The following is a 27,425-nucleotide window of genomic DNA, read 5'->3' on the forward strand; positions in this document are numbered from 1 at the left end:
TTTGCATCACACATTCCTTTATTTCATTTTGGAACCGTGGTAACAGAACCATTTTCCAAGTCAAGCTAATCTTGTTTACACTCATCATTTGAATAGCACTAGGGCTGTACCAAGACACGTCAAGGTGATACAACGCATGTCAGGATGATACAATACAATATGGGAAACCATTAGGACTAACCTGAGGCTCACAAAATACAAAACTTTGTACTTTGGCCAGTAAAACTAATAACGATGAACTTTATCATTTATCATAAATAATAAAATATCCTTTGATTTCCATGATATACATGGTCTTATACTCTATTGTGGAACAAAGTATCGCGATGCAACAATACTTCAGTGAAACATTACAGCACCTCACAGCATTCATCTCAACTTGAGTCCTTAGGTAATATTTCAATATAAAACCCTCCTCTCCGAGCTATTTCAAGCTCACTACGAACATGCGCCATAGCATCAAAGTCCTCCCCACTCTTCGTGATCATGCGCAGCTCTTCCCGAAATATCTTCACTTTCTTCCTCCTCAGATCTTTCCTTTGTTTTCTCAATGTAAACAACATCCGTTTACGAAACTTTTTCAACAAATGCCGGTTCATTTTCCTCCTCCTTATTTTCAGAATGTGCTTTGCTTCCTTCGCTGGTGCCTTATGGGAGTGTGGGTCGTAGATGACCTTGATCTCTCCTTCTGGAGCAATGACATCTCGCAAAGCTTGAGGAAGAGTGGGGCAGTCTAGCACCCCTTGTTTAGAAATAGACTGATCCAGTATTGCCACAGCAGGTTGTGTAAGGCCTAGCCGTGATGGACAAATGTATTCTTTTTCTGGTGTCTTATTGTGAAGCTTGAAGGGTAAATGCTCTGTAACTGACTGCTGGGGAGAAATCATTGTTTGAATGTGTCCATGGAGACTGGGTTTCTTATGGAGACGATCACTGACTGCTCCCTGAGATCCAATGCATCGTATAAAACCTTGAAGGTTATCTGAAACATGGAACATTTATGATTATCAAAACTGTTTCTTCATCTTGGGAATGTCACAGTTTATTTTCTGTTATTTTTTATTGATTGTCCTTCAGTGCACATTTCTGGCCACAATTTTTCACCAAAAATGAATTAAAAACATAAAATGATACATATAAAATAAAATGGTGGCTGCTGCTGTCTTAATATTTACGAGAGGCAGAGACCAACTTTCACATTTCACTGTTTTTACCCCCCCCCCCCCCCCCCCGCATATATAAGAATCTTGATGCAGCAGGTTGAAAATGATGTGGACAGGGACCAGAAACATAAAAGTCAATGGATATGGTGCTGACAAACCTTGAAACATAAGGAGTGTGATTCTGAAAGTAAGGCCCATCCATAATCATAAGTTCGTATCAAGCCTAGGAAAACACTGCATTGCGAATTCTAACACTTTAGACGAACAGGCAACCTGTGCCTTCACACATCATAGCTAGCACTGTTTGGTGCATAGGTGGGTCACAATGACATTATAGAAGAAAAAAGTCTGACCTGTGACAGAAAGGCGTTGTAGGGACTGTCCAAGTCGATAAACACTTGATACTGAACGTAATGCAGCCATTTTCACAAGTTACTGAAACAGGAAAAGATATATGTGACAAATGATATATTAAAACATTATTTGTTTGCTGTTTTAGCATGTTTGGTGCATTTGAAAAACATTAGCTTGACAAAACTGCAGTTTACCAGGCACAACTAACTCTTGCTAATTGGCTCTGGCGGTGACTTTGCTTCAGCATGTTCAGTGATCTTGCGTGTCTCTTCCTTAAGGTCGGTTGTGTTAGGGCAAGGGTAGGTTAAACCCCAATTCTATCCTCAGCCCTGAGATCCCTTTTCAGCATGTTCAGTGATCTTGCATGTCTCTTCCTTAAGGTTGGTTGTGTTGGGGCAAGGGTAGGTTAAACCCCAATTCTATCCTCAGCCCTGAGATCCCTTTTCAGCATGTTCAGTGATCTTGCATGTCTCTTCCTTAAGGTTGGTTGTATTAGGGCAAGGGTAGGTTAAACCCCAATTCTATCCTCAGCCCTGAGATCCCTTTTCAGCATGTTCAGTGATCTTGCATGTCTCTTCCTTAAGGTTGGTTGTATTAGGGCAAGGGTAGGTTAAACCCCAATTCTATCCTCAGCCCTGAGATCCCTTTTCAGCATGTTCAGTGATCTTGCATGTCTCTTCCTTAAGGTTGGTTGTATTAGGGCAAGGGTAGGTTAAACCCCAATTCTATCCTCAGCCCTGAGATCCCCTTTCAGCATGTTCGGATCAAGCACCACTTTATGATCAGTAGTAGGGCTTGATTTAACTATATACATGTAAAACATGCACCAATGCAACCTATTATTAAAAAAAGAAAGAACGTCAAACAATTTCAATATTTGTGTCTGACTAACCCTTACTTGTCCACTCAACATCGATCTTTGAACACACTCAATACCTCCAAGATATAGGTACCATACCACATCACCAATCCCTGTGTTATGATTAATCCATGACACTGTTTTCTGAGATCTAGGATTTTAATAGTTTAAGCATCTATGTCACAACTTGGTTAAATACATGTGACCAGGGTGCAACCTGGTTTGGTTTGGTGCAACTAGCTTTTCATGTCAACATGCACCTGGTGCAAGTTTAATCAAGTTCCTTAAATTGAACCCTGCAAAGGGTTGGTGACCCTTTACTGATCAAACACCCTTTTGCAACCCTTCGGGTAAGTCTCCACTTCAGGTTAGTTTTAGGATTACTTTTCAAAAAGAGATGAGATAACTAACTCCATATAAGTAAATCAAGTTTTGCAGAAAAAGTGGCTTCTGCTCATTTGTACAAGAAATGTAAACACTGAAATACTGGTCACAAGAACGTAATTATTGTGATAGTGCCTGTGGTCCCATAAAGTGTTGTCTAATCATGCTAATTAACTAATTACTTCTTAGTCTGGCCAAGCTTAGTCATGCTAGTTTGATTTGTTGTGAATGCTAATTACTTCCACATCATCACATGGCCTTTCGCGGTTGGCTTAGAGTAATGTCGCACTCTCGATTTCACTCCTGTAAGCTTGTCAAGAAGTAAAGATGGTACCCAAGCTGTATGATCTTGTTGTTTATAAAAATGAGGCAAAAACATAACAGCAACCATGTCACTGATCCCAGCCACCGGATCCATTTTTCTTATACCAAGCACAGTTTGCCAATTCGTAACCCGGAATCTCCACACCCTGGAACATTAATCATTTAATGTTATAAAATGACGAATGACGCCTTAACCTAACTGCGGGTGATAGGCCAGTGTGTGACCTGAGAGGGACATTCCTATCTGGCTTCGTTAGTGTTTAGTCTAGATCTAGTTCGCCTCAATATCTATCATAACGCTGCCACTTGCCAAAGTGTTGGAAATACCGGCTAACTCAAGAGTGAGCCGTTTCCTCTAGATTAACTGTTAGTTTGGCCTGGCTACTCACGTTTCTCTACAAGAGCGCGGCCATGTTGATTCATTCAAGTACTCTCTAATGCAATGCTCTGAACTACATAACATTACTCATTTTCAAGGAATATTCCTTAAAATACAACATCAAATGAATGAAAATTATATTGTCTTGGTTCCAAGTAATTTATGTTAGATAACAGGCAATAGTTGATTTTGGAAATTACTTTTTACAACAGGAGTAGATGGTTTGAGGGAACGACCTTCACCTTTGTTGTCTTTAGACACGAGACTGGTACTCGTGACGGTGATCCAGAAAACAAACCTTATCAACAAGCGTTATCTGGTCTACTTTAGCGAACAACATCTCCACGCATCGTTCACTTTTCCAATAAGCTTGCAAACGGATTAACCATGAATAACGCCCCACAAACAACGTTAAAGGTGCGTGGATGTTTGCTTCCTCGGTGATCGATAAGATTATCTATCAACCTGTGCTCGGTCATTTCATATACTGATGTAACTACACTAATTTTGTTGTTGTGCTCCGATAGAGTGCATCGTAACAATAGTTTTGTTAAGTATACAGTGGTCCCACGCAAAACAGCTGTCTTGTAAAATATGTTAATGAAGTATGCTTTGTCATTGAATCTGTAAATTGCGAAATTCTCATGTAATTTTCTTCCCCATTTCAGATTATATTTGTCGCCCATTTTGTGCTGACATTTTGGTAAGTAATAAGACCGTAGACCAGTGCAGATGTCTGTCCACAGCAGGCAATAACAATCTCATTGCTTGCATTAATCACACATTACGTATCTGACCTGACGTTTGGTATTGACCTATAGGCCTACATGTCTTACCTTGACAAAATGATAGTGATTCCAAACCTGCATCATCGATTATCCAGTGTATCTCTATTCTCCTATGAGCTAGACCACAGGACTATGTAACTAATAATTATAGCAATACAAAAACTCCCAAAAAATTGTACTTGTCTGAGAATGTTTTTGTTATTTTTGTTAGTTACATGGTCCTGTGCCTAAATTCATTCACTGCCATAGTTTCATTTCTGAAGTGATGTCGCCATCCCCATCTGTCTTATCACTTACTTAGGACAGAACATGATTTTACCTTGACTTAAAAAAGTGGGGTTCCTAGGGGGCTGTAGGTGAATTCGTAACCAAACCAATTCATAGCCATGGAGAAGTCGTAGACACTCTCATCTCTTAGACAAAATTCATGGTGAACTTGTAGACGAAACAGATAGAGAAATAGAACTGAATGATGATTTATTACTGATTACATATAAATATTGGTATTACGCAGCAAATATATTTCAAATCTTAAATTTTAAATTAAGAAAAATACTGGATGCATTATGACCTATGGTGATATGATGTGCAAGTTCTGCCAGTCATCTTTGATAGAGATAGATATGGAAGTTCTAATTAATCTCCTTCTCAGCTTTAATCTTGAATCCCTTATTCCAGTCACCAGTTTTCCTTCTCAGCTTGGATATACTTACCTGCTAATTATCTGAAAACAAAATAACAATACAGTAATCCACCCCACTCACCATTTGTCCTCATTTGGATATACTTACCTGATGATTTATAGTATTAGTCACAAAGAATCCTGCAAACCTATCAAAACAAATAAGAATAACACAGTAATTCACTCCACCCACAACTTACCGAATGAACCTCATGTCCATACTACTGTTGTCGAGGTAAGTGAAAGACTTAGATGGGAATTATGAGTAATTATCTTCTTTCATTTCCAAAATAAAAATGTCTACGAATTCATTCCGGGTTTGTCAACAAATTCACCTTAAATTGTGTCTACAACTACGAGTTGGGAGTGGCTTCGAATTCATTTAATTTCCTGTTTTTGGGAGCCCCTATATCGAGCTCGGTATCTACATTCCAAATTACGGCCTCATCCGATTGTTTCAACTGTGAAAGGACAGTGGAATGTGCTTTGGCCAGTATTTGTGGCATCATGACATTTGATCTGGACTCAAAACAGAGCCATGGTCAAGGGTATGTATTATAATAAAATGGAGATTTAAAACACTTGATAATCGAGGATGGCAAATACTTCATCAGACCCTTATGACCCTTCGATGTGACCTTGTGTTACCATGGTTACTGTATAAAAATAACTCAGTACAACACATTGCAGTTGTTAAACATCCAGTTTCAAATGACCATTCAATAAAAAAAGTGTTCTGAAGATTATTATTTAATCATTACATTTATCGACATTAATAATAATAATAATATATGCATTTGTATAGCGCAGCATTCACTGTGTCATAAGACATTGACACTTATGGACATTATTGTCGTTTTCCTGGATAGAGATAAACGGTCAATAATCTATATAAGGAAACAACCTGCTATACATGCTATATATCACCATGATAACGTACCATGTGTTACACTGCAACAGGAAATAAATGATTTATCCTTCAGGATATTTTCATATAATATTTTTGTAGTGATCATGAATAGTTTATTTTATCATGAATATATTAGGTACTTGTTTACCCACACTCTAACAAAAAGAAGAAAACAAATATCAAAAAGTGTTATCGGGCTGATAATGAACTCCCCAATAAATTTCAATGGATGGAAAATGGTAAGATTGGGACAGATTTTTATTAAAAGTGGGGAAATAAAGTTCTTAGTTTCCCTAATTCAGAGGTAGTTTGACATTGAATTTTAACATTGCATTCAATGCAGTGATGTCAAACTAAGCACTTTGGCTTTTCTGCAAAACATGCTAAAAATGATATGTTATAACTGAAATAGTATGATATAGACCCGTGAAGGGTAGAATAGGTCTTCAGCAACCCGTGACTGCCGTCAAAGGCAACTATGCATGTCGTAAGAGGCGACTAACGGGATTGGGTGGTCAGGCTTGCTGACTTGGTTGATACATGTCATTATATCCCAATTGCATGAATCGATGCTCATGATGTCAATCACTGGGTTGTCTGGTCCAGACTCAATTATTTAGAGACCACTGATATAACTGAAATACTGTTCAAATGGTGTTAATCCAAACTCACTCACTAGTCCAGGCCATTAGGGAGTAGGGATGTCATGATAAATCGAAATATCGATATATTTCTATTGGTAAGCACTTAAAGTTAATAAATCGATTGTTAAATCAGTTTCTGATCAATAGTATCTATTTCAGTTAGGAATATCAATAGTTTCGATTGGATTTACCATAGTTTTCAGAGCTCCAGATAAGCTGCGTATCTGCGTAAAATACGCATCAGAAATGCAGGAATATGCAGTAAAATAAAATCCAAGTGTATCAAACACGCAGCGAACATTACAGATAAGCTACAAAAATAAAACTTGTGCGTATCATCAAAATATTGTGAAGTAACCCTGCGTATTCGATTAGCAAATCAGCAACTTATTTTGAAATTATAAACGGGCATTCCGTCAACCTTGCCAAACTCCACGATGACAGTCACATCATGATCATTTGCCATCACACTTTCTTGTGGAAGTATCGTGGTATTTTTTAGTCCTATAAAGCTCTTGAACCCACACAACACCAGTTTGCAGGGACTAGATGAATAGTGTTGTTAAGTTTTTAACTTAAATACCCACATGTGTAAAAACTAGTGGGTAACAGAAATTTGAGTACCCAGAACACCAAAAGCTTATCTGGAGCTCTGGTTTTACAGTTTCAATAAAATACATGTAAAGCAGTACAAATTTGTCTTTCTTTTGATCATGAGTTGTAGTAATGTACACATGGTAATGTGGAAGTTTCATGCCGATGTGTCTACAAGCATCAAATTTGGCACACATGTAGATCAGAACATGCTAAATCTTTTTTTGGAGGGTGCCAAAGACGCTGCTCATTGGGGCCGCCATATTGGCAAATTCCAAGATGGCCGCCAGTCCCTGTTTGATTTTGTCCTAATTTTATCCCCAAAAGTCATAGGATCATGAATGAAGGCTCTTTTCATAGGTTTTAGACCTCAAGGATTCCAAATCTGAGCTTTGTTTTTACATAGCAGTGCATTTTGGCTAGTTCAGTGGTTGAAAATGTCAGAGAGTGAAGATGGGATATTGTAGGACAGAAACATATAGGCTAGAGGGCACTGTGAATGTTATGCTATTTAGTGCCAACCTTGAAATACTACAGAATCTGTGTCAGCTGGTTCTTGAACAGTTTCTGTTATTATCATGTTTTTACAACAATATGACTTGAATCGTATGAAAATCAATTTTATGCCTTGTGAGCCTCGTATCGCGATACAATACTGTATTGCCGTATCGTTACACTACTGGTAGACTGTGTACAAAACTCACCTTAGGCCACCTTATTTAATTTTATGTTTTACAGATTTATACCAGCTTTTCCACACAAGGCCAGTCGAAATAAAAATAAATAGCTATGTCATTTATTTATTTATTTATTTATTTATTTATTTATATGAAAGCTGCCTTCTTGAATCACTGTCAGTGGTGTAGACAAGAAACATATATACGACATTTTATGCTGTATAAGAGGGTCTATATTACTAGCAGGAGATATAATAAAAAAATGTTTAATTTATTTCTTGGACTGGCTGCTTTTTAGTAGGGATGGAAGGCCCATGAATCGAAAGATGAAAAAAACCGGAGGCCCTACTGGTGTGGTCAGCTGTCCCTCTTTGACATGTATGTTTTCTGTGTTCAGGGGGTCAATGTCTGGAGCGCTGATGCCAGCAGCTTACCTCTACCTCAATGCATTTGTCCTAGCTTTTGGTTTCTGGGCCATTGTCAACCCTGAATCTCCGGAACCAGTCATGATGGTAAGTTTGTTGTTTAACATGTTTAACGCCACACTCGGTACTGATGCTTCAGACTGTGGAAAGGAGTAAGCATATACTCCAAAACGTTGTGCTCCACATAATAAACATGATAAAGAAGTTGACATCCATAAGTTTTCTTCCTTAGTGTATCACTTCTAAATGCCTTTCAAAGACTTGATTAATGTTTCTCTCTTTCATAAGGATGAAAAATATATATATCAACAAAATAAATTAAGTAGAATGAGAATTTTTGTTGTTGTTGCTGATAGAATTTGAATTATTTTGTTGTTAATGCAGATTAAGAAGCATTAATGAAATGCATTTGCGTGTTAAATTTTTGTGAAATATTCCTCAATTAATGCAGAAAGTATTTGAATGTCAGTGCTGACAGCAGCCTTTATACGTCCAGGCGTCTCGTTGAGGAAATGACCCAAAAGATCCGAGGTCTTCAGCAATCCATGCTTGCCGTGAAAAGCGCCAATGCTTGTCGTAAGAGGCGACTAACGGGATCGGGTGGACAGGCTCTCTGACTTGGTTGATGCATGTCATCGTATCCCAATTGCGTGCTTCGATGCTCATGATATCAATCACTGGATTTGCTTGGTCCGGACTCGATTATTTACAGACTGCCGTCATATAGCTGGAATATTGCTGAGTGCGGCATTAAACAACAAAGCAACAAAACCAAACATTGGTATTTTTTAATTTTGACACAGATTCGTCTCTCTACAACAGGGGCACGGGTGGCCAAGTCGTCTAAGGCGCAGCGATTCGCTGTGCAGAGTTGCGTCCCTTGGGCATGCCAGAAACCTATGATTGTGGGTTCGAATCCCGGTTCGCCCCGATTATGTTTCTAGGTTTGAGACCTGCATCACTTCGGGCTTTCCTCCCACATTAAGCTGACACGCCGTGATATAACTGGAATACTGTTAAAAGCGGCGTTAAACCCAACTCACTCACTCACTCACTCTCTACAACATGTACAAGTAATAATCATCTGATGTTTACGGAAAACCTTTCTTTCTCCACCAGTACCTCATCATGCACGCCATCAGCGTTGTACAAGATATAGTACTGCTGGGGATATATGCACCCAGGGGATACGATTTATGTAAGTACTTAAGAAGTTGTGTCATCATGGTCATGTGGATTTTTGTTTTTGTTTTTGTTTTATCGTATTTGCCATGTTCTACAAATATAAGGGCGCAACAAAATAATTATTTGTTTTTCCAAATCCTCTTTTTTTATTTGTTTTCTTATATCATCCAAAAGGGATGTCACTTTTCATCAATACATATCATTAATAATATTCTCCGGTGGTACGATATGTGATACACACTTACTCGTACCTGTATTGATTGATGTTTCAATCCTGCATATTTCACACATAGAACTTTAAATACAATTACAAACATGGGTATTGAAGCTCATTTTGTTGGGCAACATCTCTTACTTGAAACGATTAGCAATCATTTCGGACGGGTTTTATCAATATTCGATATGCAGCCACATTTCAGTCTGGTTAAGCGAGTTGCAACACACTTGTTACATGCAATTTCATTGGCCAATAATTTTATGCTATCCAATCAACTATCAACATGATCATGTACAATAAGGAAGAGGAATTAAAAAGTCTGTCGGGAAAAGACAATGAAATTTTAAAATTCACACAAAATTGTGGTGAATTAAGTATTTTGATATATATTATATTGTGTATCACATCAGGAGATAATTGAATTATGACTTCCCTATAGTCCAAGATTTGCCCTGACAAAGATCTATGGTCTGTCAGCACCAAATCAATGCTAGTTGTACAACATGTCTCAAATGTACAATGTGTCTCAATATCTGTAAACTCCAACAAGACAGTCTGCCCATCTTCAAAGTTATATTGGGCGGTTGGGTAGCCTTATGGTTAAAGTGTTCGCTTGTCACGCTGAAGACCTGGGTTTGATTCCCGACATGGGTACAATGTGTGAAGCCCATTTCTGTGTCCCCTGCCGTGATATTGCTGGAATATTGCTAAAAGCAACGTAAAACCAAACTCACTCACTCACTCAAAGTTATCTGCCTGCATTCAGACATCATAGATATTGGAAAATCACGCAAAATAAGATTCAGTTGAAATAATGCTATCGATTACTTGATAGTCTGAGGAGTTATTATAAAACTGAATACGTAAGTTGTCTTAAAATTAACTCCGTCAGGTAGAGGAAAATTTCATGCAGCCCGATAGAAAATGTACCAGCCGCGGGCAGGTAGTTATTTCGGACACTGGTCTCCACAGAGTTTTACCTTGACTTACATTTGTGCATCACGTAAAACCCGGCCTCCATTTAGGGTTGCCTCCCACATTAAGCTGACAAGCCGTGATATAACATCATATGACACCGTGTTTGAAGAGGCAGTAAACCAACTCACTCATGCTTGTCATTAGAGGCGACTAACGGGATCGGGTGGTCAGACTGACTGACATGGCTGATGCATGTCATCGCATCCCAATTGTGTGGATCCGTGTTCATGATATCAATCACTGTATTGTCTGGTCCAGACTTGATCCTTTACAGACCTCCATCACATTGCTGGAATATTGCAGAGTGTGGTGTTAAACAACAAACTCACTCACTCACATTTATGACCCTGTTTCTGATCAAATATTTTGGTGAATACATTTTTATTTTATGGCAACTGGGTGACTGTGTTTTTCTGTTGAGTTGCAAATACAATGGAGTATGGCCAGAGAGATAATACTGCCCTGTCTGTTTCCCTCCACAGCACGTGCCACTCAAAATCAGGGCACCATCGACGAGTACCGCTTCAGTTTGGGGTATCCTTTGCTTGGAAGTTCTCGGGGTGTTCTCAGGAAGATCTCAGGGTGTGCTCGGGGTGTTCTCAGGGTGTTCTTGGGGTGTTCTCTGGGTGTTTTCTCAGTGTTCTCTGGGTTTTCTCAGGGTGTTCTCGGGGTGTTCTCAGGGTGTTCTCAGGGTTCGGGGTGTTCTCCTCCCACCCCGTGGGTGATACTTGGTTAGAATAGGCCCCCTGCAACCTATGCTTGTCTCCTCTGTGGGGATTCTGAGTTAGAATAGGTCCCCAGCAACCTATGCTTGTCTCCTCTGTGGGGATTCTGAGTTAGAATAGGTCCCTAGCAACCTATATGTGTCTCCTCTGTGGGGATTCCCAATTAGAATAGGTCCCCAGCAACCTATGCTTGTCTCCCTGTGAGGATTAAAGGTTAGAATAGGTCCCCAGCAACCTTTTCTTGTCTTTCCAGTGGGGATTCGGGGTTGTTGGGATTCCAGGTTAGAATAGGTCCCCATCATCCCATGCTTGTCTCCCTGTGGGGATTAGGCAATCAGTAGGTTGTCTGGCCCCGACTCGATTATTTAATGTATCTGGAATATTGCCGGATGGCTATAAACAACACACTCACACTACTTCCTTAACCCTCTGCAAGCATGGCCATTGTTGACTTGTTAATAAAACCAGTCACAGGATTTCTTCTCTTCCGGATTCTCCGATCACGGAGCGGAGAGTACTCCGAGTTCACCATTCCAGGAGTCAGCAATTTCCCAGGATTTGGTAAGTCCAACAGTATTCTTATATTTTTGCAGGTGTAACCATAGTAACCAGAGTTTGAAATTCAGCATGAAAGTTCAGGGATCTTTCAGGGATTTACCTAGGATTCCAAACTAAGTGCATTTGGCAGGCAACTTTGGAAAGTTAAAATGTCATTTTGACATTGCTATCAGTATACCGTATTCGACGTAATAAGCGCCTCGCACTAATAAGCGCCCACGGCGATATTTGCTAATATATTGGCAAGTGAACAATCCCAATTAGCACCCCTTCCGATTCATCAATGTACACAGGACTTATTTATTCATGTATAATACACACTAGTGTGTTATATGCACCCTTAATTATGGGCAATTAAATTCTAGAAAAATATATCTGTCGTATATAAACAGTTCAGACTGTCAGCATAAACCACGAAATTTATCTTTCAACTCTGTTTTTTGCACCAAAGTAATATTCTATTAAGAACCCCCTATTTCCAATTTTGAGAGCGCCCTGGACGCCTACTACGTCGAATACGGTATTTATGGGAACTTAAGCCTGTTCCTCTCTTTTTGTTCCGACTATCAGTCCCCTTGACGAGCCATGACACTAGTTCTAGCTATATTTACATGAATTTCCCCCAGTACATGCTTTTAATTCCCATTTTGGTATTTTTAGCAGAAATAGGTCTGAATGTCAACCTCGGATCATGTTCACGAGGTTTGGATAAGTCCCTGTCTCTTGTTTTACTGTTAAGATTATTTGGAGCTTGATGGTGATATTGCCTTAACCAAATATGTGAAGGATCCTTGGACATTTCCTGTTTTCTTTCACTGGTTACCATGGTAACAGGAATCCTACTGATGACATGAAGGGGCGGTCGGGTAGCCTAGTGGTTAAAGCGTTCGCTCGTCACGCCGAAAACCCGGGTTCGATTCCCGACATGGGTACAATGTGTGAAGCCCATTACTGGTGTCACCCGCCGTGATATTGCTGGAATATTGCTAAAAGCCGCGTAAAACCTCACTCACTCACTCATTGACATGAAGTGAAATGTTGTGATATGAAAGAGGTCAAAGAACACCTGATACTTTTAAGTAGTATACATTTCTTAAGAAAAAAATTATCTTCATTTTTTCGACCTGGCGTGACTATGCTTGCCGTAAGAGGCGACTAACGGGATTGGGTGGTCAGGCTCGCTGACTTGGTTGATGCATGACATTGTATCCCAATTACATAGAATGATGCTCATGATGTCAATCACTGGTTTTTCTGGTCCAGACTCATTTATTTACAGACTGCCATCATACAGCTGGAATATTGCTGAGTGTGGAGTTAAACAATAATCAATTAATCAGTCAATCAATTTCATTGAAAAATATGTCGCTGAAAGTGTAATTTAATTTCCAGCAATTTCACCTGTATTTTTATCATGTTGAAGTCAGGCAACTAGGAACATGAGGAATAGTGGGGGATAGTGGGAGACAGTGTTCCATAGTGTGTTGTTCTTTTTCAGGTTAAGTTTGGATGCGGTAGTAAAATCCTTGTGTTAAGAATGATGCATTGCCTCTATCATATCTATGCAACAAGCTATCGTTAGACCCGTGAAGATCCGGGGTAGAATAGGTCTTCAGCAACCTATTCTTGCTTTAAAAGGTGACTATGCTTGTCGTAAGAGGCGACTAATGTGATCGGATGGTCAGGCTTGCTGACTTGGTTGATGCATGTCATCAATCCCAATTGCGTGGATCGATGCTCATGATGTCAATCACTGAATTGTCAAGTCCATACTCGATTATTTACAGACCGTCATCATAAAGCTGGAATATTGCTGAGTGCGACGTTAAACAACAAACCAAACAAAACCAAAAAGCTATCGTTAACTGTCAAATTTAACAAATGTTATATTTGGGACAACACTTTCTTTGTAAATTACAAATTCTAGATCTAGTTCTGGTTGAGTCCCATCCTGTATTCGAACCCATAATCGCAGAGTGAGCCATGGAAGCCGTGTGATTTACGCTTATCAGAGGGGTACACAAACTATGTGATCTAGACTACCAGTTCTCAAACTTTCATTTTTGCGGAAGCCTCTGTGGCTGAGTGGGTTAGATTGCTGACTTGTGTGTGCTGGCGATTAGGTGCCTCACTCTGGCAGTGTGGGTACGAATCCCGGATGGGACACAACCCGAAAAAGTAGTAGAATTTGTACTTTACTTAGAAAGTGTTATACCAAATATAACATTTCTTACATTTGACCACTCTCTAATTGGCATTTTGTCTTCATAGCTTTCGGCCATAGGAGCCGTGCCACTTTACACTTGTCAGAGGGGTACTCAAAGTATGTGATCTAGACTACCAGTTGTCGGACTTTCATTTTGTGGAACCTCGGTGGCTGAGTGGGTTAGATCACTGACTTTGTGTGCTGGCGATTAGGTGCCTCACTCGAGTGTGGGTTCAAATCCTGAGCTTACACAACCCAAAAAAGTACAATGTGGCATTGTGTATTCCTATCTATGAATTGATATTTACCCCAAAAGTGAGTTGCCGTACAGTGGTTTAAAATGATGTTTTTGTGTATACCACAGCTGGCAATCTCGATGGAGGAACAAGTATGTATGACAGAGACTTGATTATTGATGTGGGGATAAAGTGTTTATTTTCATTTGTTTTTTGTCAAGTTTCATTTGCTTGATACCCTTTTTTTGTTTTTGCACAAAGAAAATGCATCACTTGTCATAATTACAGGTGGTTCAGGGGCTTCTGGTATGTATGTAGTCAATCATATATCACCTGGCAACCCATCTTGTGTCAATCATATATCACCTGGCAACCCATCTTGTGTCAATCATATATCACCTGGCAACCCATCTTGTGTCAATCATATATCACATGACAACCCATCTTGTGTCAATCATATATCACATGACAACCCATCTTGTGTCAATCATATATCACCTGGCAACCCATCTTGTGTCAATCATATATCACCTGGCAACCCATCTTGTGTCAATCATATATCACATGGCAACCCACCTTGTGTCAATCATATATCACCTGGCAACCCATCTTGTGTCAATCATATATCACATGGCAACCCACCTTGTGTCAATCATATATCACCTGGCAACCCATCTTGTGTCAATCATATATCACCTAGCAACCCATCTTGTGTCAATCATATCACCTAGCAACCCATCTTGTGTCAATCATATCACCTAGCAACCCATCTTGTGTCAATCATATCACCTGGCAACCCATCTTGTGTCAATCATATATCACATGGCAACCCACCTTGTGTCAATCATATGTCACCTGGCAACCCCATCTTGTGTCAATCATATATCACCTGGCAACCCATCTTGTGTCAATCATATATTACATGACAACCAATCTTGTGTCAATCATATATAACATGACAATCGCCATCTCGTGTCAATCATATATCACATAGCAATCCCATCTTGTTTCAATCATATATCACATGACAATCCCAACTTGTGTCAATCATATATCACCTGGCAACCCCATCTTGTGTTAATCATATATCACATGACAACCCCATCTTGTGTCAATCATATATTACATGACAATCGCCATCTCGTGTCAATCATATATCACATAGCAATCCCATCTTGTTTCAATCATATATCACATGACAATCCCAACTTGTGTCAATCATATATCACATGACAACCCCATCTTATGTCAATCATATGTCACATGACAACCCCATCTTGTGTCAATCGATCATATATCACATGACAATCCCATCTCGTGTCAATCATATCTCACCAATGAGTACACACCAATCACACATGTGAATTGAATCTCGTGTGACCATCCAATATGAAAAGACAATCACATCTCAAGTTACAGTCCTCTTTCATGTAGCAATCCAATCTCACATTCTGGTCAAACAGCTTTTTTCCTATACTACTTCTCACGCCACCAGGTTCCATTTTTTTCCTTGTGCCTACTTCACCAGTTAAGGTGGCCACTTGCTCACCCCGCAATTCAATTCCCACTTTCTTCACTTTCGCTTACAAGGTTGCTGTGCTGTGTACTTTCAGTGCTGTTTTATATGCAAGTGAAGTTTTATGATGTAAAAAAACCAATGTTTGAGCATATGATTCATATATACTGTGCAAAAGAAGTTAAAGAACACCTGATGACAGATTAACTACAGTCGTAAAAAAGAAAATTGTTTGCATACCACGATATGCAGCAACAGACTTTGTTTAAGGGCAAGTATCAGTGTTTAACATTTGCAACCTCACGCTGAGCGTTGGTTCCAAATTCAATTTAGCACTGTTAAATCTACATAGTAAGGATAAGAATGTATGGATAATGCCTATCAAAGAAGTTAAATCTACAGTTATCCTAGTTGTACATTAGAAACAGTAGGGTTATCTCCTGAATAACTCTGTGTGCTAGGGGCAATGGGGTAGCTTAGTGGTTAAAGCATTCCCGTGCCATTTACCTTATCTTCATGGCTAGGAAGTCCTGCAAGAAAGCTACACTGCAGTGATGCCATCGATACTCCATATTCACCTTCCTGTAAGAATCACAGTCCCAGACGAATTCTGTGTTTCCGTGATCGCTGAGAGATTTGCAGAAAATTTAACTTATTGCAGAAAAATCCCAGAATTTTCCTTTTCTTATCAGTCAATACACTAATTTTCATTATTTTTAAGCTTTTCTATCAAATTTTCCCCTCGAATGATGCCCAAAGATTTTCTGTATAACATGTTATTCAAATATACAAAATTAGAATCGACAATAAAATGAAATTTGTAATATATAATTCTGTTTTAAGCATTTTTGTGGTATTATGACTTCATGATCTATGTTTATATCTAACGATAAATAATATCAGTAACACTATTTACTTTATTATGTGTTTGTATTCATTTTTGACAGAGAAATGGTTGTTTTTGTTGCAGAATTTACTGCAGGATATGCATATTTAGCGGCAGATTTATAAAAAAAATTACCACAGAATTTTTCGTAAATTTTACTGCAAATTTTGTCTGGGACTGGAAACACAATACTTAAGTTTAATTTTGCTTCCTCTGATTTAGGCAGCACTACTTGACAATAGATAAACTTTAACATGTGAGTTCAAAAACCATTTGAGTTGAGCAGTTATCACACAATCATGACAGCAGTCAATGCTACATTTTGTCCTATGTACGGGAATCAATAACTGAGGTGTTTTTCTAGTGAAATAATTTGGTGCCATGTTAGACATTTCCAAACATATTTTTAATAAACATGATAAATTTGGTACTTTATCTGATAGTTTCTAGGCTACTTTTGGTACATTATGAAATTAATTTGGATATTATTTAATTAGAAAATGAAAAGGTGTTTAGATTAGATTCTTTCAACATTAGTTCAGAAATGCAATTTGGACTTTTGACACTATCCCTCTGCTTGACTTTGCTATGCTTGCACCATCTGTTACTGTCAATTCATTGCTGCATCACCTGTACAGGCGTGGAGTTATGCAGTTCAAACATGTTTCACTGTAGAGTAGAAAATTTCTTTTCCTTTATTGTAGTTCAATACTTCACAATTTACCATGCTCTATTCGTAGAATAGGTCTTCAGCAACCCATGCTTGCCGTAAAAGGCGACTATGCTTGTCGTAAAAGGCGACTAACGGGATCGGGCGGTCAGACTTGCTGACTTGGTTGATGCATGTCATCGATCCCAATTAAGTGGGTCAATGCTCATAATGTCAATCACTGAATTGTCTGGTCCAGACTCGATTATTTACAGACCGCCGTCATATAGCTGTTATATTGCTGAGTGCGGCGTTAAACATCAAACCAACTGTGCTCTATTCTATCTGCTTAACATCATGTACTTTATGTCTAAGGCGCCGCGATTCGCTGTGCAGAGTTGCGTCCCTGGGGCATGCCAGAAACCTATGATAGTGGGTTTCGAATCCCGGTTTGCCCCGATTATGTTTCTAGGTTTGTCAGCACCATACCCATGCTCGTGGGTTTCACCAAAGTGGTAAATGTCTGAGACCTGCATCACTTGGGGCTTTCCTCCCACATTAAGCTGACACGCCGCGATATAACTGGAATTTTGTTAAAGGCGGCGTTAAACCCAACTCACTCACTCACTCATGTACTTTATCTAGGCCACAATAAATTGATACTGTAAATCTGGAAATTAATTCATCTCCAAATCAATATGACTGCTGACCCCTAGCCAAAAATACGACTCCCCGACCCCATCCCCAGTGGAATGATACATATCCTGACCTTAATCCAATCAAACACCAATAGTAAAACATCTCCGTAATAACAATAAACAGTGTTTTCTTAAAAACAACACACAGTTTATATGTTTACTCTGTTGACTGGCATTAAGGATTTTCAAAGGCATTAAATAATTGAACCAACAACAGTTCACTGATTGGTATGTGGAGAAGGTGTCAACAAGGTTGACACGAGTGGGTAGAACTTTTGACCATAGCAGTGATAACTCACTAGATGCCCATTGTGTAATTCCTATTCGTTGAATGACATTGTTATATACTTGTTACAACTGCTGCTCAATAAACCATGTTTGTGTTTATATTCAAGTTGGTATTTCCGCTATCCAAAGTGTGCACGGAGGCCGTCTTATTGTTGATTGTCATTTGGAGACATAAATGCGAAGTTAATTCATGCAAGCAAAGACCACTCGCAAATTTCGCATTTAATTCCCGCTGACGTTAATTTCTAGATTTACAGTATTTAAATTTCCATCTATGTTTTAGCTCACCTGACTTTCTGAAAGCAAAGGGAGCGTATTTCATAACATGTCTGTCTGTCTTTAAAGTTTACATTTCGCTGTCTCTGAAACTAGAAGGCCTGTGATCATGTGGTGATGCTGAATCTTTGCTTGAATATTCCCAGCTATGGTCTCTAAAGATTACACAGAATACACAGCTGATTTTAAACATGTCAAAATGTCTTTGTGGCCCATAACTCAGTCATTTTTGCATGGGTCATAATAAAATTATATTTGCAGCAAGTACCGTATTCAACGTATCAAGCGCCCAGGGCGCTCTCAAAATTAGTAATAGGGGGCTCTTATTAGAATATAATTTTGGTGAGATAAAAAACAGAGTTGAAAGATTGTAAATTTTGTGGTTTATACTGACAGCCTGAAATGATATAAAAGAAGAATCTGTGCTTATTATAACGATAGATAATTTGATGAATTTGATTGCCCATAATTAAGGGTGAATATAACACACGAGTGCATATCATACACGAATAAATAAGTCTTGTGTACATTGATCAGTCGGAAAGGGTGCTAATTGGGATTGTTCACTAGCCTTGGGTGCTTATTAGAGCGGGCCGCTTACTACGTAGAATACGGTATGTGGTATGAGGAATACAATATTATACGATAGTTAAATATTTATGGTTTGACCAAAGAGTCATCTTTGACATTCATTAAAACTGTTTTACTGTGTCACATCTCCTTGAAACCTCAGCAATGATTCCATAAGCTGCTCACTGAATGCAGATGCAAGTTTAGACATGGCCACTGGGCAGCCATATTGGAAATGTCGGTTTCACACCACACCTAAAACCTGCCTCACTTCAGGCTTCCCTCACAGATCAAGCTGACTTGACTAGATAACTGAAATACCGCTCAATTGGTGTTAAACTTAACTCACTCACTCAGAGTGTATCTCCTTGTTGCTGTATTGCTAAAAGCCAAGAAGATACAAAAGACTATTGTACCATCTCCATAGTCTATTGGTTGGAGCATCTGCTACTCAGTTGTCAAGCTAGGAATGTATGATTCCGGTGCGTATTTTATAAACTTGATTTCATGTTGCATGAAGTGAAGTGAAAATTTAATTCCAATGAAATTTAAATTTTGTCTGTTGCAGCTCCCCCTGGTGGCTATGAAAATATTGACCATCCATCACCGTACCGAAATAACGTGGAAACAGCCACTGGCCACGATACGATGGACAAACCACCGCTGCAGCAGTAGAGCATCGTCGAGGAGGATGCAGTTGGTAGACATTGACAAAATAACAGCTGTGTGTTTTGTGTGTATTTAAATCAAACAATTGTATCTGTCCAAGATTTGTGTTGAGTACGAGGTTTTAAAGGGACAGGACATCAATGACAGATATATGCTTAAATGGAATCAGCTTTTCACGTTTTAGGATATTTTCTCAATGTAAGTTAAACATTTCATGACGTATGTTTATTTAGACATGAAGACCCGTCCAAAATGAAACAGATGAAAACACACGAATGGACTGTGTAAGATGTGACGATGTGACAGGTATTCAACAAGCCTGCAAGGAACTTTGTCATTGGCTTCATACGTTTGAGGCTTTGATAAACACTGGCTTCAAATCTATGCAAGGTGGCAATCAGTATTTTGTAAATCAGCCGTAAGAAAAAAACATGAGTTTTCTCTTCAGTTTGCCTCTAATAAAAAACAAGACTGAAGCCAGTTAACTCTTTGCAGTGCTTGCGTTGTCGGCTTCACCGTTCGGAGCTCTATTGTTTTTTGTTTCCTATTTGAAGAGCATGTGACGGAAATGATTTCATGCATGATTTGATAATACACAGAACTGTCGACGTGCTGTCCCTTTAAGCTAGCACACAAACAGTTCAAAATTAGGGTTTAAAGGATTACATTTCATACTGTGTGAAAGTCCACAGTAGGCTTTTGGCTGTTTTAGTTTTTAAATATTTTGGGGGACTATCGAACATGTTTAATGTAACTGGTACTATTGAAATATACGGCTGTTAAGATAATATTGATACCATTGGTATTAGTATTCACTACCATTTGTAGGAATGATATGGAAATTCAGATTTCAGGAAAACATCTTTTTGGGCAATAAATACAAATGACATTTATTTCAAATATATCTATATATGATATATTTGAATCATTGTTTGGATGACCATTCCAATGAAGTTACCATGGTAACTGCAATATTCCGCATCATTCCATCTGTCAAACTGTATTATTGTGTCACCTAGTGTGAAGTTGCAGTTAGAATATAACAATTAATATATCCACATTATTGTTCTGCGTTTTGCTTCATATGTTCTACATTTACAGGTTCATGTGGGGCGGTCGGGTAGCCTAGTGGTTAAAGCGTTCGCTCGTCACGCCGAAGACCCGGATTCGATTCCCGACATGGGTACAATGTGTGAAGCCCATTTCTGGTGTCCCCCACCGTGATATTGCTGGAATATTGCTAACAGCGGTGTAAAACCATACTCACTCGCTCACTCACTACAGGTTCATGTAGATGGTGCATAAGCAGTATTGGCTGTTTTATTAAACACTTATTTGTTTCCTTGTCAAGTTTAGTGTACACATGTTTGACGAAATGATAGAATCAAAGTTTCTTTTTTGTCGCTAATTATCAGTACTGTATTCAACGTAATAAGCGCCCAGGGTGCTCTCAAAATTAAAAATAGGGGGCTCTTATTAGAATATTATTTTGGGGGAAAAAACAGAGTTGAAAGATAAATTTTGTGGTTTATGCTGACAGCCTGAAATGTTTATGTACGACAGATATATTTTTCCCGAATTTAATGGCCCATAATTAAGGGTGCATATAACACACGAGTGCGTATCATACGCGAATAAATAAGTCTTGTCTACATTGATCAATTGGAAGGGGTGATAATTGGGATAGTTCACTAGCCAATATATCAGCAAATGTTGCCATGGGCGCTTATTAGAGCGGGGCGCTTATTAAGTCAAATATGGTAATCCTAAGGAAAACCTTCTATTTGTAATTAGCGAGGTGAATTCTCAAAAGGGATGTATAAAGTTACCTTCCCCTCTTCAAAGTTACCTGCCCCTCTTCAAAGTTACCTGCCCGCATTCATACATTATTAATTTTGAAACATCGCCAGCCTTAGAGATAAATCGCGTCTTGAGTCAGTTGAAATAATGCAAACAATTACTTGACAATCTATAAGGAGTTATGATGAAACTAAATAACTTAGTAGTCTTAAAATTATATGAAAGAGAGTCGGGCAGGTGGAGGAGAATATGTAGCCCGACAGACAAAAGACCAGCCGCGGGCAGTCACTTATTTCGGACACTGGGTGCCGTTGTTTGTTCTCTGTATGTTAATGCATGTTTTGAATTACAGTATATTTTTTTTATATGAGACCATGGATAGTTTGATGGTTGTATCTTTTGTTGACTTTTGTTAAATTAGATTGGTTCATGTTGTTTGTTAGGACAGCGATCTAATCTTCTTCTGTGTTGCAGACACCATTTCTGAACGAAGGTTTTTCTGTAGCATTGGTTGCCAATGTCTCTTTTCATTTGACCTGTGCTATTACAGCATTCAAAACTGGCACTAGTCCTATTGTCCTTATGATTAAGGTAATATAGTAGAAATTTGCCTTTTGAAGGGCTTTGCTATATGTTATCATTGTAAAGACTAGAGGACTAAACATTTTTCTATTGCTGCTATTTTTTACGGGTTTGTTTTTGTTTGCGATAATCTATGTATCAGCTATCCCAAAAACGGATCAATTCTATCCGACAGCATCGACTGGGACCAGTTCATTCCACTGGATAATCATTTCATAAATAAAATGAAACTCAGTACATTTATAGTGGCTTGTTTACTCTGGTTTATTATGTACATGTTATGTAATGGAAATTATTGACGTGATTAACTTGGACTGGCTGTTGGGACTTGTTTCAATGTTCCCTGATAGCTTGGCATGCTGCTCATGATATCAATCACTGGTTTGTATGTATCAGGTTCAGTTATGTACAGGCTGCTGTCTGTGGCGTAAAACAAGTATTATTATTATTATTATTATTCTGTAACAGTATAGACATGAAAGATTCAAGATTTTCAAGATTCTACAAATTGTAGACATATAAGTTGTGTGTTGAGTTTATTAAGTTTAATATAGTTAATAGCAGTTATTGCATTTGTCTCTATGTACGCGATAGTACTTGTAGTAGACATCTAGATGCTGTGTAGCCTGTAGTGGACAGGTCTAATGTTTAGAGGAAGGCAGACTTTTTGTACCTTTGTTTCTGTAAACATGGTAAATAAATAATAAAAAACCTGTGGATAATTCCAGGTAAGGATAGGTCCCCAGGAACCTGTGAGAGGTAACCTAATGGATCAGTGACATGGCTGATTTCGTGTCATTGTTGTGTGGATTGTTGCTCGAAGTATTGGTCACTGGATTGTCTGGTCCAGACTAGATTATTTACAGGCCGCCATCATATAGCTGTAATATTGCTGAGTGTGGCGATAAACAGTAAACAAAAGTAAATAAAGCTGTAATATTGCGAGTGTGGCGATAAACAATAAACAAAAGTAAATAAAGCTGTAATATTGCGAGTGTGGCGATAAACAATAAACAAAAGTAAATAAAGCTGTAATATTGCGAGTGTGGCGATAAACAATAAACAAAAGTAAATAAAAAGAAAACATATGATTATCATTATTTTGACCTCCTTAAAACTGCCAATAGCTATTATAGTGTCTGAATCCTTTTATTCCTGTTTTTGTTTCTATTATTATTATTATTATTGATGTTTAATGGAGAACATGGTAATCCTGTTACCATGATTTCTGGCTCTCTCAGAGCTTCTATCTTGTGTTCTCATATGCATCCATCCTGCATCACGTGCCTTCATGTTCGTGTATATATTATTTGTGATATTTTTACACCACGTCTCCACTAGTGCAATATATACCAATCACCAATGTACAGCGCATTGATATATTATGTATAAATAAGTATATATATATATATATATATATATAATTGATTCCTCAATTTATCCAAAATTCATTTCATATAGTCTTGGCGATAGTTTGAGAGGTGTCACTGCATGATAGTCAGAAATGTCTTTGTGGTAGCATGAGCTTTGATAATTGGGGCGGGAATATATATAATATATAATATAAGCAGCACATTTTGCAAAATATTCAAGGATGACTTTGTGGTCAAATTTTTAAGGAAAATCTTTAAAGGTAGGCGTGAAATGTTGAAATTATTCAGTAATAAGAATGGTGACTGGGTGATCGAGCTGTCTTTATATATGCAAATACTGTCAAATTTAGGCTTCCGTCTGAAGTTAGGCCTAAGACTTGCTTAGTTGCACTTTTTCACATTTTCATGTATTTTGAGGTCAGTAGTTTCTATTTTGGTGTTTTTCATTATTTGTCAGAGCCTAATGTGTCAGCATGGGTGATGGAGATCTGTTTTCAAGATGATTGATATTCTTTCATGTCATGATTCCAATATTTAAGATTTATTTACTCACGCAGTGGAAATTTGAGTAGAATTTTGCTACAACTTAAACTCTTTTACAGATTGTTTGCAAGGGTATGCCACCATTACTGAGATATGATTTCATCTGTGCATGTTTTTCATTCCATTTGTGTACATGAAGTAAATACTTTCACAACTTCAGATGTTGTCTTGTCATGCTTAGATGTATACCACTCAAAAAAAGGTAAAGAACACCCGATTTCTTTCATATGACTATTGTTATTCTGTAATGGCCTTCTGGGGTAGAATAGGTCTTCAGCAACCCATGCTTGTCGCAAAAGCTAACGGGATCGGGTGGTCAGGGTCGCTGACTTGGTTGATACGTCATCGATCCCAATTTCACGGATCAATGCTCATGATATTGATCACTGGATTGTCTGGTCCAGACTCGATTATTTACAGACCGCCGTCATATAGCTGGATTATTGCTGAGTGCAGCGTTAAACAACAAACCGACTGTAATGGCCATGTAGCTAAGAGGTCTTTGTTGCAACAACTCAATCTTGTTCCACTTGTCATTGGGTTTGAATCCCTTCTTTGCCAGTCTTGGAACAATGTGAAGTGGTACAAATATTCAACCCCCATCTGTTATTAATTTTTGCGAGAATGAAGCAATATTGCAAGAAAAGGACTTCACACATTGTACCAACTTGGGGCATGATGAGTGAGTGAGTGAGAAGGTTTTACGCCGCTTTTAGCAATATTCCAGCAATGTCACGGCAGGGGACACCAGAAATGGGCTCCACACGTTGTACCCATGTTGGGAATCAAACCCTGGTTTTCGGCGTGACGAGCGAACGCTTTAACCACTAGGCTACCCGACCACCCCTGGGGCATGGAGAAGACTTTACCCCACTGTTGACCTGTGAAGATCCGTTTAAAACAGATGACTGTGCTTGCCGCTACTAACGGGATCGGATGGTCACACTAGCTGACTAGGTTGAGGCGTGTCATCATATCCCCATTGCTGTGATCGATGCCCATGATGTCAATCACTGGATTGTCTGGGCAAGATTTGATTATTTACAGACAGCCGTCACATAGCTGGAATATTGCTGAGTGAGGCGTTTAACAACAAACAAACACCACTGCCATCCTGAAGTGGAGTTAGTCTAAAATGGAGTTAGAAACCTCAATCCATTATTTTGTAATGAAAACAACACAATTGTTACAATATCATTTGCATTCATTCATTTTTACATATGTACACATTCATACATACAGAAAATTATCTGTGATATAGAGGAAATCCCACTTCCCAGAAACCACAATACGTTCTGCTTTACAAAAGCATAGAGATGTCTATTGGAAGGAATCTTACCGCATTCCAAAACTGAAGTTAAATTCTGCTTATGTTGGTAACAAAAATCACAAGGGTCACATCATGTAACTCCGAATATAAAAAACCCACTTATATTTAGGATTACACTTTTTTAGTACATTGTAGTAAGTACAAAGCTTTTTGGGGTTGAGTCCTGTCCTGGATTGGAACCCACACTCAAAAGTGTAATCCGAAACGTTTTACATTTGACCACTTTCTGAAAAAAGCATTGTATATTCCTAAACTTAGAAAACATTTCAGTTAGGTTGTAGTCTGTGACATCGTTATACAAACAATTGTGTATTAAAACAAGAAACACTGTGTTGCCGAAATAAATAGAACAGATTCAGTTGTCTTCAGGCACTTCCAGATAACAACTTGTCACATGACATCATCTTCTAAAGGTGAGCTTCAGTGCCTGGGTACTATTCTTGAAGTTATTGCCAGCTTTCAATGGACAAGAAGTTCTACAGAAATCATATTAGTAATTTACTGCTGTGTTACATTTTTTTAATAAACATAAATATTTGTATAAATACATCTTTGGAAGCCTCAGTCACCACTCACATTATCACAAGTCTAATCGGCGACTAATCGGGTGGTCGGACTCGCTGACTTGGTTGATACATGTCATCGATCCCAATTTCGTGGATAGATGCTCATGATGTCAATCACTGGATTGTCTGGTCCAGATTCGATTTCTTACAGACTGCCGTCATATAGCTGGAATAATGCTGAGTGTGGCTGTAAACAACAAATAAACAAACAAACAAACAAACAAGTCTAATCGTGAGACTGGTTCGTTGATGATGAACATCCATGGCAGCAGCTTTTGATATGTCTCTTTTTCTCACATGCTTACAGACAGCTGTTGAGTGAGTGAGGTTAAACAGTATTCCAGTTATATCACTGTGTCAGCTCAATGTGGGAGGAAAGCCCGAAGTGATTCAGAATCTTAGACGTTTACTTTGGTGAAACCCATGGCATGGCGCTGACAGACCTAGAAACATTTTCAGGGTGAACCGGGATTCGAACCCACAGCCAAAGGTTTCTGGCATGCCAAAGGGACATAACTCTGTACAGCGAATTGTGGTGCCTTAGACAACTTGGCCATCCGTGCCCCCACAGACTACAGTTGGTTGGTTGGTTGGTTGGTTTGTTGTTTAACGCCGCACTCAGCAATATTGCAGCTATATGACGGCGGTCTGTAAATAATCGAGTCTGGACCAGACAATCCAGTGATTGATATCATGAGCATCGATCCACTTAATTGGGATCGATGACATGTATCAACCAAGTCAACGAGCCTGACCACCCGATCTAGTTAGTCGCCTTTTAGGACAAGCATAGTCGCCTTTTACGGCAAGAATGGGTTGCTGAAGACCTATTCTACCCCGGAATCTTCACGGGTCCACAGACTACAGGGGCTGACACCATAGGTCATATCCACAGCCTGTTTCCGAGTAGTGGTTCCTGTAAAACCAAACAACTTGTTCCTCCAGACTATTACTTGCCTCTGACCAACAGACAAGTGGCTGTGTCTATCCCTGTGCCGTCTGGAATAACAGTCTGCATTCATAGGTCTTAACTTTTATCAAGTAAAGCTGGTAAATCTCTATTGTGACGAAGTCATGAGGGAGCAAGTATGTTTTTACTCTTGCTGCTTTCAGCAATATTCCAGCAAGATCAAGTCAGGGGGCACCATGTGGGGAATCGAACCCAGGCCTTTGGGGAGACAAGCAGCTGCTTTAACGACGAGGTTACCCTAATGCCAAAATATTGTTTTGTTGTTTAACGCCGCACTCAGCAATATTCCAGCTATATGATGGCGGTCTGTAAATAATCGAGTCAAGACCAGACAATCCAGTGATTAATATCATGAGCATCGATCCACGCAATTGGGATCGATGACATGCATCAACCAAGTCAGCGAGCCTGACCACCCGAT

At 38.8% G+C, this 27,425-nt stretch overlaps 2 protein-coding genes across 4 annotated transcripts; one reads left to right on the plus strand and one right to left on the minus strand.

The window, feature by feature from the left end:
• LOC124144420 lies at positions 1-3,519 on the minus strand. Its single transcript, XM_046513802.2, has 3 exons — positions 3,474-3,519; positions 1,517-1,598; positions 1-982 (listed from the first exon to the last, which is right to left on the minus strand). The coding sequence occupies exons 2-3, from the start codon at positions 1,584-1,586 to the stop codon at positions 375-377; spliced, it is 678 nt and encodes a 225-aa protein (XP_046369758.2). The 5' UTR covers positions 1,587-1,598; positions 3,474-3,519; the 3' UTR covers positions 1-374.
• Positions 3,520-3,697: 178 nt separating this feature from the next.
• LOC124144422 (type-1 angiotensin II receptor-associated protein-like) lies at positions 3,698-24,297 on the plus strand. 3 transcript variants are annotated; one of them, XM_046513804.2, is made up of 8 exons: positions 3,698-3,880; positions 4,132-4,166; positions 8,156-8,270; positions 9,303-9,381; positions 11,046-11,097; positions 11,725-11,849; positions 14,417-14,440; positions 19,740-24,297. In XM_046513804.2, exons 1-8 carry the CDS (start codon positions 3,851-3,853, stop codon positions 19,844-19,846), a joined length of 567 nt encoding a protein of 188 aa, XP_046369760.2. In that variant the 5' UTR covers positions 3,698-3,850; the 3' UTR covers positions 19,847-24,297. The 3 variants fall into 3 exon arrangements, with proteins under 3 accessions (XP_046369760.2, XP_046369761.2, XP_046369762.2); XM_046513805.2 differs by lacking the exon at positions 14,417-14,440 and adding an exon at positions 14,577-14,594; XM_046513806.2 differs by lacking the exon at positions 14,417-14,440.
• The last annotated feature ends 3,128 nt before the right edge of the window (positions 24,298-27,425 follow it).

The sequence above is a fragment of the Haliotis rufescens genome, unplaced genomic scaffold (genome assembly GCF_023055435.1).
Source record: "Haliotis rufescens isolate VD_foot unplaced genomic scaffold, xgHalRufe1.0.p SCAF_29, whole genome shotgun sequence".
NCBI lineage: Eukaryota > Metazoa > Mollusca > Gastropoda > Lepetellida > Haliotidae > Haliotis > Haliotis rufescens.